Consider the following 16,993-nt stretch of genomic DNA (forward strand, 5'->3'; position numbering starts at 1 on the left):
TATAGTTGTGAAACTTGGACTCTCACTTTGAGAGCTTTATTTTCCGTTAATGGGGCCGGATGTTTGTCCCCTGCCATGTACTGTCCTGTGATATTTCAACGGCGGTCCTGTACCAGGGTGAAGAGATGATTAGGGAGGTCCGCAATGTGTGCCTGACAAGTGTTGGTCCATAGCTATATACCCTCTCCTACACCGCATTGGATTGTAAGTTAAGTAAGTAGGAAAGGAGGTCAAAAATGGCAAAGAAAAAGAAATACTTGGATTCAGAGGAAGACACGATAGTTACAAGACTATCGAGTCGATTTGGTTGGCGAGTTGGGTTGGGCTTCTATGCCCAAGGTTGCGGGTTCGATCCCGGGCCAGGCCGATGCTTAAATGCGACAGGCTCGTGTCAGTAGATTTACTGGCATGTAAAAGAACTCCTGCAGAACAAAATTCCGGCAATCCGGCGACGCTGATATAACCTCTGCAGTTGCGAGCGTCGTTAAATAAAACATAACATTTTAACTATCGAAGACGACCGGGTGGAGGAGGGAAGCTTATGTCTAGAAAAGGGATGTATTGTAAATCTATTGGTTGAAATAATAATACAATTTCAATTAGTTTTGCTAGAAAAACTGTTTGTTCAGAACTCTGAAGCCCATAATATACCTATTGTATTGAATTTGATTAGAGGCCAACGCCTGGTCGTTTGGAGATCGTTCATTAGCCATGCCTGTAGCAGCCAGGTAGTGTGAAGGAATATTCTACCAGAGTGGGGAAAGACTGTAAAGAATGAATCCATTAGCCTTGAAAATACGAAGACTGGCTAAGTAAATCTCAAATAACGTTGTTTCTTGCCGCGTCTGTGGCTCAAGCGCTGTCGCGCTGGTCTTCCATCTAGACGACTTGGGTTTCATTTCCGGCCAGGTCGTGATGGAATTTGTGGTAAATAAAGTAGAAGAGTTTTATCGGGATACTCCTGTTTCTCCTTATCATTCCATCAACATTTTCCACCTTCCCCTCATTTCATATAGCAGTTAAAAATAGATCGGTGTGAAGTCTTGGTTTCCGCTGTTGATAGAGAAAGGATTTGTTGCTTCGAGGACTGAGGCTTATTAGGTACTCCGAGCAGTGGCGGTTCCTCGGGGGAGGGAAGGGAGGAACGTCCTCCTCACATTTTTCTTCTTTTGGAAGTAAATACCAAATGAAATATATGTCTTGAAATTCGAGGTAGATTCGATGCGAGATTGTTTGTGTGGAGGAAAGTCAATCCATTCCTCCTTTACTGCAGTTAACATACATAGACAACAGCGCGCTAGCGGCCAGAGAAAGAAGCAGAGTTTTAAAGTAAGTAAATGAACGGATAGGGAGGAGATCCTCCTCTGAATAGCGCATGGGCGGGAAATAGAAACCGACTGGCCTTGCAGCAAGCTCGCTACCGCTGCCATCTAACGATGCTGCATTCAACCAGACTGTAACACATCTAGAAGGAGACACAATAAAAACAGTTTTAACGCAAAGCTATGAAAGACACCATATAAACTTTTTTTAAAATTATAAATCAAAATATATTATTCATTGCACTTTATATAAGCTACTATTCATGGTTTGAAACTTTCGAGGATAAAGAGTAAGTAGTTCTAAGTTAGTATCGCAGATCCTTTTGGCCTCTGAAGTTCACTTCCATTCATTGTCTGCTAGACAGGACAACAGTCAAGTTGTCAGTTTTGTACAAATACATATGTTTGAAATTGAAAGTACTGCAAACTACATTATTTGTGACATAAAAAATTATTCGGCCACCGGCAGCTTTGAACAATAATGGTAGTATGACTTACAAGAACTGACATTCTTCAAAAACATGTGATACTGAACTTAAAAATATACATGTGGCAACACAGACCACGTGGGTGAGTGCAGTGTTCTCGCTTTCCTAAGAGATTATTTCTCATTCCCATTTCCGTAAAACAGTTTCGGTTACGTTTCAGTAGCTGGTCTCTTCCAACGCGTGTGATGCTGTAGTGTGCGTGAAAAATGCTGCGAGGTTGTGAATTTCCTTGTAATTGTTAATTTGTGCAATTATTCAACAATGAATGGAAGTGAAAATATATTATATTTTGGGCAATTTAGGAAACTCAGTTTACAAAACAGATTATTGCCATACAAAAGGGAAGGCCAACCCTAACACTACCTGGTCTTACATGTATGCATGTAGGCTAATTTGTAGCATGTTTCTCTCAAGGTGTCATTTTGCGCTGTTAAAAACTTTCCTGCTCTTAAGAAATATGCAGGGGCCGCCACTGACTCCGAGTATTGTCTCTGGCTCTATCAGGGCTGAGGTAGACAACCCATCTGTCAGGATTCCAGAATGTCACCCGAGTCACCTGTCGGACTTGGACAATCATTGCACATAAGGATCAAAGGAAGCTAGTGCAAGGATTCGTCCCGGGTACGGTCCTCGAAAAGCAAAGCCAAGCCTACGTTGTTTCGTGTGTATGAAAGTGGGTGGAGAAGTCATCTGTAAATACGGCACGTGAGCGGTTTGAAGAAACATGCACGTGTTGCCTTGGGTGATCTGTGTTGAAGAATAATAATGACAGTGACAGACATAATGCTGGGCATTGTATTGCATTTATCTACTTTCCACGGTATTCGTACATCGCTTCTCAGCTAGAATATGATATGATATATTTATTATAGTTCACAGACAAAAAAAAAAAGAGAAAAAATGTACATACATATAATCATTGAAGACTTACATTACATACTTTATAATTTACATATTTATATACAATTTTTAATATAATTTCTAAACTTAACTATTTAATATAATATATTTTATCTTGCACTTGCGACTAGTTTTGTGCAAGACTCAACTCATTTTAATATGTTGTTACAATTCATTCAATTCTAGCTATTTCATTTATTCTTTCCATTTTAATTTTTTTGACAAAAAAGATATAGACCTATTTGACTTTGTAATTTTATGTTGTTATTATTATTATTATTATTATTATTATTATTATTATTATTATTATTATTATTATTATTATTCATGAGTTTTCTTATAGCTGCTTCTGTATTCATTTGTAGGAACTTTCCATTTATGAATTTCATCCGATTAGCTAGAATATGGAACATGTCAAAGAGTGAAATATGTTGTGCAACTACAGTCAAACTATCCACATCAGTACGGACGTCTTCTGCCGTCGATTAGTGTTCGTTTCACAGACACAAAACAGGTTTGTTACAGTCTAGCTTATATCTTACCCCTGCAGTGGCTGAGTGGTCAAACCTTCAGCCTGTCACGCAGGCACTCCGGATTCGAGTCCTCTTCAGGCCTGGGATTTTTCATTTAAAAATCTGTAGTGACACTTGTGGCGGACAAGGCCACAGTTGGGGTTCTTCTCGGGGTTCTCCCGTTTCCCCATATTAGGCATCTACATCATTCCGTCAACATTTCTCCATTTCGTCATCATTCCATAGCATTCCCCGAACGCCGGCTGGCGACGCATGGAGAGAGCTGGCCTAGGGACGAGGAGGGTTACCTTCTCGAAACCTGGGTACGCATCGAACCTTAGTGTAGTCAGCCGGTGTAAGTTTGGAATGCGCCTAGCTTTAGAGTTAGCGCAATAGATCAAGGTCGCAGTGCTGGGTCATAGTGCCCCCTCCCGAAAATTCTATTCCATTCCAATGCTCAAGCTAGGCGCATTCCCAAACCCACGCCGGCTGACTATACTAAGGTTCGCTGCGTACCCAGGTTTCGAGCAGGCAACTGTACTCCTCCGTAGGCCAGCCTCTTCCGTGCGTCACCAGCCGGCGTTCGGGGAATGCTATGAAATTATGCTTAAATGGAAAAATGTTGACGGAATGATGTAGATGCCTAATATGGGGAAACGGGAGGAACCAGAAAAAATCCTAACTGCAACCTTGTTAGCCACAAGTGTCACTATGGATTTTTCAAGAAAAATCCCAGGTCTGACCGGGACTCGAACCCGGACCGCTTGCGTGACAGATGACGTTAGAAAAACATTACTTTTTTAAAGGCCGTTAAAGGAAATGTAGTTTGTCACACAAATTCTTTGAGTTACTTGTTTTGTAAAAAATAATGCGAAAGAAATATGACTTCCTTTTGTATTAAATTCTTTAGACTACATATTATACAATTCGTAACAAATTGCAACTTTTTTTTATTTGGGCACATATGTTTTTGCCTTTTTTGTGTATAGTCTCCTTGGTCCTGGAGTATAGTATACTATATCTATGTCAGGGATCCCCGGCGTTACTTCCCTCTCGAAGGGTGCCCGGCACGTCTCCGCTGCGTCATGCATGTTACGTTAGTCACCGTGTCCGGTGACGCAGGCTCGGCTCGCGGTGTCAGTACGTTTGTGTGTTCGCTGCGGTGAGGATGTGTGTGCTGCAGCTGCTGCTGGTGAGCTGGCTGGCTCTGGCGTCCGGCTTCAACCTCGACTGGAGGCACGCCCCCGTGTTCCAGGATCCCGAGGGACAAGATGGCAGTTACTTCGGTTTTAGTGTCGCCCTCAGGCGCCAGGGCTTCAAACAATGGTGAGTCCAAGGAAGCGAAAGGCAAACCCTTCAAAAACACGGAGGCTGTTCAAAGACAATGGGATTGTATGTGACAAAAGTGGAGCAGTGGTGCTGTGAGGATGATAAGGGAAGTAAGTCAACCATCCCACACCGCTTTGTCCATCTTACTGTCTACCGCTGATAAAACTCGAATCTGTTTTGTTAGAAGACGCCTACTAACTTCCTAACTACGACCGGGCGTGTATTGTTACGCACGTTCGTCATAATATCCAACACAGGTTAGAAGCGTATAGCTAGACGTGTATAAAGATCACATTTCCCTAGTAGTATACTCTCTTACAGTCAGAACGAATTCTTCTTACCCCGGGCCATTTAAATTCGCCGTTTCCTATACAGGGAGGTTACGAACAGTAGGGTAAAGGTTGGTAATACTGTGATACGAGTAATATTGTGATAGTTCTTTTTGAGAATTTATTACAATTTTACTGAGCGAGAGGAAGATCGGTTTTTTGCGTCAGCTTATTAAGGGTATGTTCGTGGACAAGCTGCTGCACAAAACCGGCCCTTCTCTCGCTCAGTAAAATTGTAATAAATTCTCAAAAAGAACTATCACATTATTACTTGTATCATAGTATTACCAACCTTTAACCTATAGAAAAATATGAGATAATTGTTTAATATATTACAATGAAGCCAGTGGCGTTGTTTGGAGTAACGAGCGGGATTCGTACACCGAAGTTGCGCTCTGACGTGGGTTTGAATTGCGCTTTGGTTGATTATATGAGTGAGTTTTTCCTGGGTTTTCCCCAACCATAAGACGAATATCTCACCTCGCTGTCATTAATTTCATCGACACTAGATAACCTAGCAGTTGGTACAGTGTCGTTAACCGACTAGAATAATAATTACTTTTATAAATATTCACCTGTTACCTCTATTTCACTACCTGGACCTCATGTCTTACATATGTGTTCTGGAAAATTGCCTTTTACATAATATATTGTACAAATATGTAGGGCTTGTTGGACACTTTGTACTTCAACGTGTTACCTCGGTAATTGAGGGCACCACATTCTGCTAGAATGTCAATGACGGAACTAGCCCCACTCGTGGGTACTTCCGTCATTGACTTCTAGCAGAATGTGGTGCCCTGAAGTGGCGAGGTAACACGTTGAAGTACAAAGTGTCCAACAAGCCCAACTGTCCAACAGACCCTTATTTACCCTATGACTGGTTGTTTAACATTCAAAAACGTAAAGTTATATTGCAATAGGTCTAATACATTATATATAGATTAAGATATGTTCAGAGGTATTCTGAGTTTCTCTGGCATATTAACGTTTTTATAAATTATTGAGACCTAAGGCACGCTCCGAAGGTTCGTGGATTCCAATCCCGCCTTGGGCATGAATAAGTGTCCTTTATTAATTTTCTGTCCTGTTTGTGTCTCTGTGGAGGCCCCTGCGTTATGCTGACCCCAGGATAGAGTAGATCCACATTATGTGTCGGTGTCTATCGTGTGGTAGCCTACAGAGAAAACCATTCCCTCCCCTTACAGGCATCGCGAAGGAAGTCCTACAATAGGGCGGTTAAACGAAAACGAATAAATAAATAAATTAGGCCTACTTGATTAGAATTTCATAATTACTACTTACCTTAATGCTGTTTGTATTATTGTATTTTATTTATAGTCGCTTTAACTGCAATGCTCATATCGCGACTTTATTACAGCTGTGATATTATTTTGTCTGAACTCTTGCGTTCTCTCTAATCCGGAGACATTGACGCCCGGACCTGAGATGCTCTCTCACCATCACATCTACCGCGCTGCCGGCTGGACGTAATTTACATTGTGAGAATGGTCAGAAGTCTACAACACAACATGCTAATTGATTTTAAGTACAGTATTGATTGAATTGATTTTTGTAGTTAGTTTTCACAAAGGAGTCTGTTCGTTTAGCTATAGCCTCACGGAAATATTGGAATCACTAATGCTGAGACCAGGTTTAAATCCGGAGTGACAACATTTCTAGGTTTCTTTGAGAATATTTTATCCAGAAAAAAAAAGGGTAAAATCAAGATGTGAGAGGGCGGATACCGTTTATAATATAATTGTACTGAAAGCTACTCATGCGAAGCACAAATTTTCCGTTATTAGAGTGGAAAAGCTAAGGAAACCAAGTATTTAATTTGAGTAAATAACATTTAAAATTAAATAATGAGCAATTTAGCATAAACATCCTTTTTTTACTTACACAGTGTACCTCAGGATGATGACAAATAATATTGTGTATTGTTAGTCAAAAAGTGAGAAACGTCGTAAGATGAGGTTAAAATTTTACTTTATTTGCGATATTTCTTCCGAGTCGGTCTCATTAGACAGACTTTTTCATAGGTTCTTTTTGCTTCGTAGTATCTAATTTACTTGAGAACGAAGTCCAGTTTCTGATCACGCACAGTGTAGTACGTACGCTGTTGCACGATAATGGTAAACAAACGCGCACTAGCTGTATGATGGTGGGCTGTGTAGGGTAGTTAGGACACTGTGGGCAGTGGTCCAGCTGTGGCTGTCAGATGACCAGGGCAGTAGAGTAGCCTGGTCTCAATTGACCCGGGCCCACGTCAGTGGGGAATGCCGGCTGACTCATGTCAGCCGTGGTGCGTCTTGCAATCGGTAGAGTGACCAATGCAACTGACGCGGAGGCGGTAACAGTGAGTAAAGAGACGATGATGAGCTTGTTATTCATGCCGGTGAAAATCAGTCGACGATCTCATATTCCTAAGTCATGAAGTCCAATCTCTGGTTTGACCAAAATACGTTTATGAAACATTATTTATTGAATCAAATCCAAATACGACAAATAAAGCGATCGTGAAAATTAAAAATAACATTTTTAATGTCGAATTAGGATGGATATGGGATAACTTGACTACTAGCAATAGCGCAGCAATCCTAAATTTAATTAAATCAAGACTTAAAAATATTACTAGAAAAACTGATTTTAGTACTATCAATGAAATGGCTTCCTAATATTCTATAATGAATATAAAAAAAATATGGGGACGAAGTACATAAGTAGATAATATGACAATGAAAGGAAGATTTGGACTGGCCTGGTTCAGATTGGGGATTTTAAGATTAAGGAATAATAGAGGTAATCTAGCTCAAGGTATTTGCCCAGTATGTGAACTCAGAGAAGATGACATTCATATTGTTCTGGAATGTCAACCTACAAAAGAAATTCGGATAAAATTTATAAATGAAAAGTTCCTACTACCGGACTCTGAAAGCAGGGGCGGATGCAAGGGGGGGATTAAGGGGATACATCCCCTCCCGAAATTTTGAGAAAACTACGAAACAAGAAACAAAAATAATATTAATTTTAATTCGTGAATGTACATAGGAATTAGAGAGTTTTCTACGTAAATTCTCTTTGCTAAAATGTTAAATTCCGAGAACTGTAGGAAGAGAAACACAGTGTTCTTACTTCAAGACAGAGAGGCATGAAGAGTATTTTAGGCTTTTAATTTTCCTTCTCTTCTTAGACTATTTCATTAGTCAGCTCAAGGACAGGTTTTTAAATCATAAGGGAATCCTAAAGTCCATACAAACTTTTCTGCCTAAAAACACAGTGCGAGCATCAGATGAAGATTTAGAAACTGCTGTTGAGACTGTAGTAAATCAGTGGCCCAATGATGTTGATGCATCACCATAGTATTTCTTCAATGAATTGAAGATGTGGAGAAGAAATTTCCTTGATCAGAAAAATCTTCACCTAATACCTACTGATTTTATATCATCTTTGAACAGGTGCAATGAAATTATTTTTCCCTGCACTCGCAAGGCGCTGAAACTTTTCTGCACATTCCCTGTAACTACAGCAACACCAGAACGGTCGTTCTCAACATTGCGGTATTTGAAGACTTACTTGAGGAGCACATGGGAGCAGACAGATTAAATGGACTAGCCTTGATATATATATATATATATATATATATATATATATATATATATATATATATATATATATACATAAAAATGTAGAAGTAAAAGCTCATGAAGTACTGGATGAAATGTCTAAGAAGCCTCGTCGCCTCTTCTGTAAATGTCATTCTGTCATTGTTTTTGTATTGCAGTCATTGTAAATGTTAAAATAAAAAAATATGGTTTATTTAACAACGCTCGCAATTACCGAGGTTATATCAGCATCGCCGGTGTGCCGGAATTTTTTCCCTCAGGACTTCTTTTACATGGCAGTAAATCGACTGATATGAGGCCTGTCGCATTTAAGCACACTTAAATGCCATCGAGCTGGGTTGGGGTAGAACCCGCAACTTCGAGCACAGAAGGCTATACCGACTACGCTACTCAGGCCAACTTGTAAATGTTTGTGACTCGGAAACAAATTGTGAGTATATAAACTTATTTCTCATTACTCCATTTTTACTATCTCCTCAAATCCCTCCCCGAAAAAAAATCCTGCGTCCGCCCCTGTCTGAAAGGATACTTGAGGTTAGGCTTTCTTTGGCCATTTGTGTACCCTGTACAAGGTGGAAGTTATGTAACTGCAGAATGATTGTTTTGTGATGAAGTACACAGTTAATTAGAAAATTAGGCGTTGACAATAGTGTATCGTCGGATTACTATCGAATACACACGCACTCGGTCAGAATAGAAGCTCCCTTAGTCGCTTAGTAGGGTTGCCAGATGTCTTAATGACAGGAAATAACTATGTGTATTAATCTTTTGTATGTAATTTTCAAGAAAATCGTATGTTTTATTTAAAAACTGCAAAGGGATAAATTATTCCTTGTCAGTTTCTCTAATGATAAGAATAAAAATAGAAAACGTGCAAATATTACTTATTTAGTAAAACAGTGTTAACATTTAGGAGAAAATTATTATTTATTTCTGAGAAAAGTATTCATTTGGGACTAATATGGTATTTAGAATTTTTCTGTTGTACTCTATCCGAATAATAAGTTGTTCAAATCTGCAGTTATTTTATTTCCATTCTGTATACGCGATGATTGTCCAACTCCGACATTCGTAAATTCGATGCTGACATGTGGGCTATCTTGCCTCAACCCTGGTAGTTCCCAGCGTCAGACGACTATCTGATAAGCCCCAGGGCCGTGATCCCCAAGCCTTCCTATATCATCGGAACCGTACCAGTCTGTTTTTATCTAGTGCAGGCCTGCAGAACTGTAGCTCTTGAGAGCGACTGCTTTCCTCCCCTCTGTTACCCCACCCACCTTTTCTACCTGTGCGGTCGCGGCGTTCTAGTTACGCTCGGCTGCATCAACATTCATTCTCGGGGCGGAAGTCGATCATCCCCAATAGAAGTGGAGTGAGGTTGACGTCATAGTTCCCCTACTTGCGAGTTCTGCAGGTCTGATCAAGTGCATATGAAAGACGATAAGAAGGGGAATGTGAAGAGTGTAGGTGGAATGACAGAAGAAAACACGTATACCGCGAAGAAAACCCTCTGTAACGTTTGCTTTGTCCACATAAATTTCACCAACACCTGGCCGAGGACCGAATCCGGGCCTCCTGGATGAAGATCAATATACTAGCCACAGACGCGGCAGAACCCGTATCAATCTCAGTTGTACGTTACTAACTAAAAGGTAACATTTTTACAGTCGCTACAAACAGCTATTCAAGGTTAACAGCATCCAGAAAGCAGCTAGGCACAGCAGTCAAGTCTGCGATGCGCGCGACACAGAGGTCACCGCTGCTTGTGAAATACTACATTGAAGAATGAATAAAGAAGTAATAAGGAAAAATATGCAGAAAGGTCGAGCTCTGGGAATACCTAAGCGTTGTTATCTCAACATCCTTGTTTTCTCCTGTAAATATAGAAAAATTGCGAGAGCAGAAAATTCCCATTCAACTCAACACGCCTGTAAAATGTGAGAATTATTATTTCAAAGTTTGCCCAACTGTGCATTGAAATACCAACACGGCCATAATATTGATTTACCGTAAAACAAAAATGAAAACAATATTATGTTCTTCTATGTGACTCAAGTGGTAGTGTTTTTATATATAAATTCCAACACAACCGAGATCGATATCCGATAGGGAAGTAGGAAATAGAGCTTTATCTGGTTTTTAAATAATTGAATGTTTCCTTCCCTCTATACAAACGGCCACATGGTAGATAAGTCCGGTACGTTTTAATGTGTTATGTTGATTTTTGACCTTTCAGATAGATTATCATGACGATGATGATTATGATAAAACAATATAAGTTACCAGTAGAGTATGATGATTATGATAAAACAACATGTTACTAGTAGAATGTGATGATGATGGTGATTATGATAAAACAATGTTACCAGTAGATTACGATGATGATTTGATAAAATCACATAAGTTACCATTATATTATGATGATGATTATGATAAAATCACATTAAGTTATTAATAGATTATGATAAAACAATATAAGTTACCAGTAGGTTATGATGATTGTGATAAAATCACATAAGTTACCTGTAGAGTATGATGATGATTATGATAAAACCACATAAGTTATAAGTATATTATGATGACGACTGTGATAAAATAATATAAATTACCAGTAGATTATGACGACGATTATGATAAAACCACATAAGTTACCAGTAGATTATGATGATGATTATGATAAAATCACATTAAGTTATCAATAGATTATGATGATTATGATAAAACAATATAAGTTATCAGTAGGTTATGATGATTGTGATAAAACCACATAAATTACCAGTAGATTATGACGACGATTATGATAAAACTACATACGTTACCAGTAGATTGTGATGATTATGATAAAACAATGTAAATTACCAATAAATTATGATGATTTGATAAAACCACATAAGTTACCTGTAGAGTATGATGATGATTATGATAAAACCACGTAGTTATCATTAGATTATGATGACGATTGTGATAAAACAATAGCCTATGAATTACCAGTAGATTATGATGACGACTATAATAAAACCACGTAAGTTACCAGTAGATTGTGATGATTATGATAAAACAATGTAAATTACTAGTAAATTATGATGACGATTTGATAAAACCACATTAGTTATCTGTAGAGTATGATGATGATTATAATAAAACCACATAAGTTACCAGTAGATTATGACGATTGTGATAAAACTACATAAGTTACCAGTAGATTATGGTGATTATGATACAATTATATAAGTTACCAGTAGAGTATGGTGATTATGATAAAATTATATAAGTTATCAATAGAGTATGATTACGATAAAACCACATAAGTTACCAGTAGTTTATGATGATTATGATAAAACCTGGCGCGTTTTCATTAAATTTTACGGTAGTTCGGTACGATAGTTCATTGGTGTACCACCCCACAAGTTCAAACTAGCACAATGAATTTTTATGTACGAACCTACAGACTATGCAAGAAGAGGAATCGTAAACATTAGGGAAATTTGTAGAATTTTTGTGTGTGGATAACGATTTTATTAAAAGATGTTAGGAATGTGTGATTGCAGACCGACACGACTGTGAACAACGTTTAATAGGATATAACTAGGATATAATTATGTTAGCTAATCGCTCATTTAAAGTTTGTGTGACTGTAGTCTGTATATATTTTCGTGTGGTTTTATTTTGTTTATAGTTTGTTGTTTTTTATTGCTGTAGTTGTATTTCTGGTGGTGAGAAAGAGAAGGCCTAATGACCTTAACTACATCAGAATAAATGAATAAACAAACAAACAAAAATAAATAAATAAAAATATAACGCATGTTAGTATGTTGGTAATGAAGAAAATAATAATGACTCAATTATAATACAATTTGGTTCACGCTATTGTTAATCAAAGTTATATGAGTAAAAATACACTGGAGCTTACAGATCTTTAATGACGTAGGTTACGCTGGCTATGCAGGCATGTCAGATGCGCGTGTTCCCACCCGGCCAGGGACCGAACTGAATACTCAGTATCTCTAGGCGCGTTTCTACATCCGGATTATTCGATGATCGATTTTTGCACCATAATTGTTTAGTGCAATATTTACAAAACGCATATATGAGAAATTGTGATATACGATTGCTTGTTTGAATACGTCCTCTATTAGAAAATATTAAATTTCTTACGTGTGAATTTAGGTATCATCGTCTGTTATTGGAATGTTATTTTCATTCGTGATATAAACCAATTAGTAGAATTAATAGAAATATTGTTCTGATAATGTTCATATTATAATTCTTGATGTGTATATAATAATTGTTATTGGTAGTAATAGTGCAATTTCTACATCAAAGATTAAAAAGATTACTGCAATCAAGAAGAATCGTAGTGAGAATGGTAATCGGTAATCGGGCTCTTGATTTGGGATCAAATCCGCATGAGAGCTTGTACAAATCTGCCCAGGAATTTTAAATTGTCCGTTAATAAGAAGTGTCTGGTACTGAGTGGTGTCCGTTAAGGGAAATCTTACTTTACTTAGACCCTAATGCAAATATGTTTATTTAATCAGTGTCAACTTGATATTACATTTATTGTGAGTGGTTAGTTTAGCAAGTTCGGGAAAAAATGGAAAATATATATCAGTCTGGGATAAGGTATTTTATCGAGGACTATCTCGGAAAATTTAGGATGAATGTTCAGTTGTTCACCTTAGTCTGTTTTTTCTCGCTGGTTAGACTAAGAGAGGGGGGGGGGCAGCGGCAAGCCATGAAAACAACCGGCCTTGCAAGAACACGTTGAAGCATTCTGCAGACACGTAAGAATGCTAGTACAGTAAATTGGACGAAGTTAGCCGAAGCGTAATAGTAGACATCTTCGTTATAAAAATAGTAACATTAGTTCTGGCAGTGATCATGAGGAGAGCTTCGGTGAAATAATCAGCAGGCAAAGCGATAATTATGTCTGTAAGAAGCAGTCAGTGCATCCCCACTCTTGACAGCCTTCTAGGTACTACCTGACGTCACGAATGAGTCGGGAACGCAGAACTGGACATCGAATAGTCATTTCCAAGGAATAACAGGAAACGTGTTTAAATTAACTCGGAAGTGAAAGTGAATATGAGGAAAATGACGTCATAACAATTTAGGTCTGCATTAACTTTGTTTTTAGATTCATTCTGTAAACCTAAAATCAACAAAGTGGTAAGTAGAGTGATTCTGATTTATGTTCGCCAATTGACTTAGATTAATAAATATGCAAAGTGAGCGGTTGAAATCTTTTTTTTTCTCTCATTTAAAAATTAAACGTTTCTCTATTCTATTTTCTTAATGTCGCAAACGGGATATCTTGTGCAATACAGTGGGGACGTTCGGCTGGTATTGATTATGCAGATGTTGCATGAGATGTCTTTCAAGTCATTGAATGATATGTCTAACAAAATACATAAATTACAAGATTAAGCAGAAAAGACAAGACTAAAAATAAACCAAAACAGAAACAAGGAAATGCGGCTCGATTCCGACAGCCCTTTTAAGGTGTCGAAGAGCCCTCGAAAGTGTTCTTAAGGAATGAATCATAGCAGAGATATTGCGAAAGTCTTGGAAGCCAGAGACGGTTTCGTAGAGGACGCTTCTCCTGCAAGCAGACGAAGACATACGTCATGACCAAAATATGTTTATGGAATAAGATGATGAAGATGTATGATATATGAAACTAAATTCTTTTTGTACAGGAAGAGAAGGGAGATGGACCGTGGCAATGAAATTTCAAGCCCGGTATTTGCCCAAGTAACTGTGTAAAACCACAGTTGGGTGATTGGTTCGGGGATTTGAACCGTGGACCTCCCGAATGGAGTCCCGTTTTAACGCATGAGCCACCTCGCTCGGTTCCCGGATAAATTGACTTGTAGATACTGAATATGAACAAAATTCGACAAGTAGTTTATGAGAAATCGGTGTTCACCGAGAGAAGATATGGTCAGAATCACTTTTTCGGTAACAAGAATGCTGATTACATGCATTTCCGTAAAAACTCGCATATGAGTATTTGCCAGTAGGAAATAGTAATATACGTTACAAGAGCGGTATGTTGACGTTTTCATGTTCGAGGAAAAGATTAAAAAAGCGAAACGTAGTTGAGCTTTTTTAATTTCCGAGAACGTGAAAACAAACATATCGCTCGTGTATCGTACATTATTTTGTGCGAAGATCGTTTATTACATACATGAAAGACGAATTTCTAATTAGTTGCAATGAAATCTCCATGTTGGTTTCTGTTTAATGACGGCAACTTCGGAAAACCAAAATATCTTTCTTCAACATTGTTGCTATAATATGTTTTCTGTGTTTACTATACTCCAGCAGGCCGTGATATACGTCTGTCTTTTTTTTTCCCCAGACTATAAATGCGAACTTAAAACAAACGGTAAGGTTATGTAATGATTTATTTTTCATTTTAATATTTTAACAATATTATTTATATAACATCCGCATCTGGAATCTTGTTGATTTTTTCACGGCTTCCTTAATGTTACTTGTATCTGGAATGCAATAAGTTTCGTGGAGTAGTAGACTTTACTTAATTTTTGCAAATATTTAAAACAATAATTAACATTGCAATTTAGGTGAAATTGCAGTGGTAAGTTCCCAATTTATAATTATTACTATGTTAAACGTCTCTAAAAATAATATGTTAAAAGCCTAAAGCAGTAAAATGAATGTCGCGCTTAAGCGGTAAGAAGAGGGAAATTGTTATGTGTGTTACGTTGGGAATACTGAATGTGGTATTTCACACTTACCGCGTATTGGTTCTGTGCGGAAAATAAGCAAATACGCACGATCTCGCACAAAAGAAATATGTGCATACCCAAGAAAAGATGAGTAACGTGAAGTCGAAACAGACCTTGAAACTAAACCACGACATGATGATGATTATGATCATCATCATCATCATCATCATCATCATCATCATCATCATCTTTGAAATTTACTTTTTGCAACATCACAAGTTCTTCTATTTATTACGTGGCTCATGAAAAAGTAAAACCTGTCGTTCCTCCAGAATTTTTCTAGTCCAGGCTATGGCTTATTAAGAATATGCCCTGTTTGAGATTACTGGAATGGTTAACTAAAGCTTGAAGTAGGAATGAACTCATCAATACGACAGATTTCTGTCATTGAGACGTGACTGCGCCAGGGCTGTGTGCCCAATCAGACATTAGTCACGTCCGTCCTTGTTTCGAGGAATGCTAAGAAATCGTATGAGGAAAGACCCGCACGTCGCCTTCTTACACTGAAATGCTGCGTGTTGCACTTTATTCTTCCCTGCGTTTCCTGGTTTTAATGACTATCTGCACGAAATTAACAGCTAGCAGTTTCATAATCAAACGACACACCTATTTCTTCATATGTATACACCTTCAGATATAATTTTTATTTTCGTTACAGTGAAAGACCTGTTAATGTTCGATTTAGACCCTACAGTAGCAAGAGATTTTTTCTTTGCGCCATAACATTTGATTTCATTAAAAAAAAACAGAGAGTAAATACGCTGTAGCGCGATTCTAGTCACATCTATTTCTGAGGTTAAAGAAACATGCGTACTGACTTCTGAGTTTCCATACTGGAAATATTATCTATCTTATTATACTAGTTATACAGAATTAACCGTAAGTAATATCATTAATTTCAGGGGGTTATTCTTTGAGATACTTAAAAAAATGTTTAATAGAATTTTGAGTGTTTTTGCTTTCTTGTCGAGATAAAAATTGTTTTACATTAACATTTCATAGCGGTGTCGGGTAGAGTTCCCGGGTAGCTCAGTTGGTAGAGCGTTGGTACGTTAAACCAAGGGTCCCGGGTTCGATGCCCGACCCGGAACAATTTTTCCCTCGAAATTATTCAAATCAACTTTACATGGAGTTATACCTGAAATCTTGATTTGCATAATACACGTCACTGTTCGTTAACAGAAAACCACAATTTAAGTCACACAGAGTTAGTGTGCACTCGAAGTTGGTTGCTTGACGGTTGTCAGCCCACTTTGAGGTCTGTGGATATAGAGGGAAAAATGGATCGGTGTCGGGTAGAGTTCCCGGGTAGCTCAATTGGTAGAGCGTTGGTACGTTAAACCAAGGGTCCCGGGTTCGATGCCCGGCCCCGGAACAATTTTTCCATTGAAATTATTTCATAGCGTATTTTGTGAAAGCCATTGATTGAATTCCCTATATTGGGCCTTAATGTTGTAAATAGAGCGGGAAAGTGCATCGAAATGTTGAATTGTATTGATACAGTGCAAATAAGCAATAAATATAATCATTAAGTCATTTGTCTTTCCTTCTTTGCACTTGTAAGGATTGTTATAGGCTACATAATATTCAGACATCTATAGCTCCATTACCAATTCAAAATTGGACACTTGTTTATATGAATATATATTTTAAATATAATAGTCCATACTAACAGGCCGTAAAATATTTACTATTCCTCCTGAATTACCCTGCAGGGGCGCACGATGAG

The 16,993-nt window shown here is 38.0% G+C and overlaps 1 protein-coding gene across 1 annotated transcript in view; it reads left to right on the top strand.

Moving 5' to 3' along the window:
* The first annotated feature begins 4,347 nt into the window (after window positions 1–4,347).
* Window positions 4,348–16,993, top strand: part of LOC138699681 (integrin alpha-PS4-like) — a 43,003-nt gene continuing 30,357 nt past the window's right edge. Inside the window, exon 1 of the mRNA XM_069825738.1 lies at window positions 4,348–4,548. Coding sequence (XP_069681839.1) covers window positions 4,391–4,548 — 158 coding nt within the window. The 5' untranslated portion in view covers window positions 4,348–4,390. The remainder of the gene's footprint in view (window positions 4,549–16,993) is intronic.

This window comes from Periplaneta americana, chromosome 5 (assembly GCF_040183065.1).
Source record: "Periplaneta americana isolate PAMFEO1 chromosome 5, P.americana_PAMFEO1_priV1, whole genome shotgun sequence".
Lineage (NCBI taxonomy): Eukaryota > Metazoa > Arthropoda > Insecta > Blattodea > Blattidae > Periplaneta > Periplaneta americana.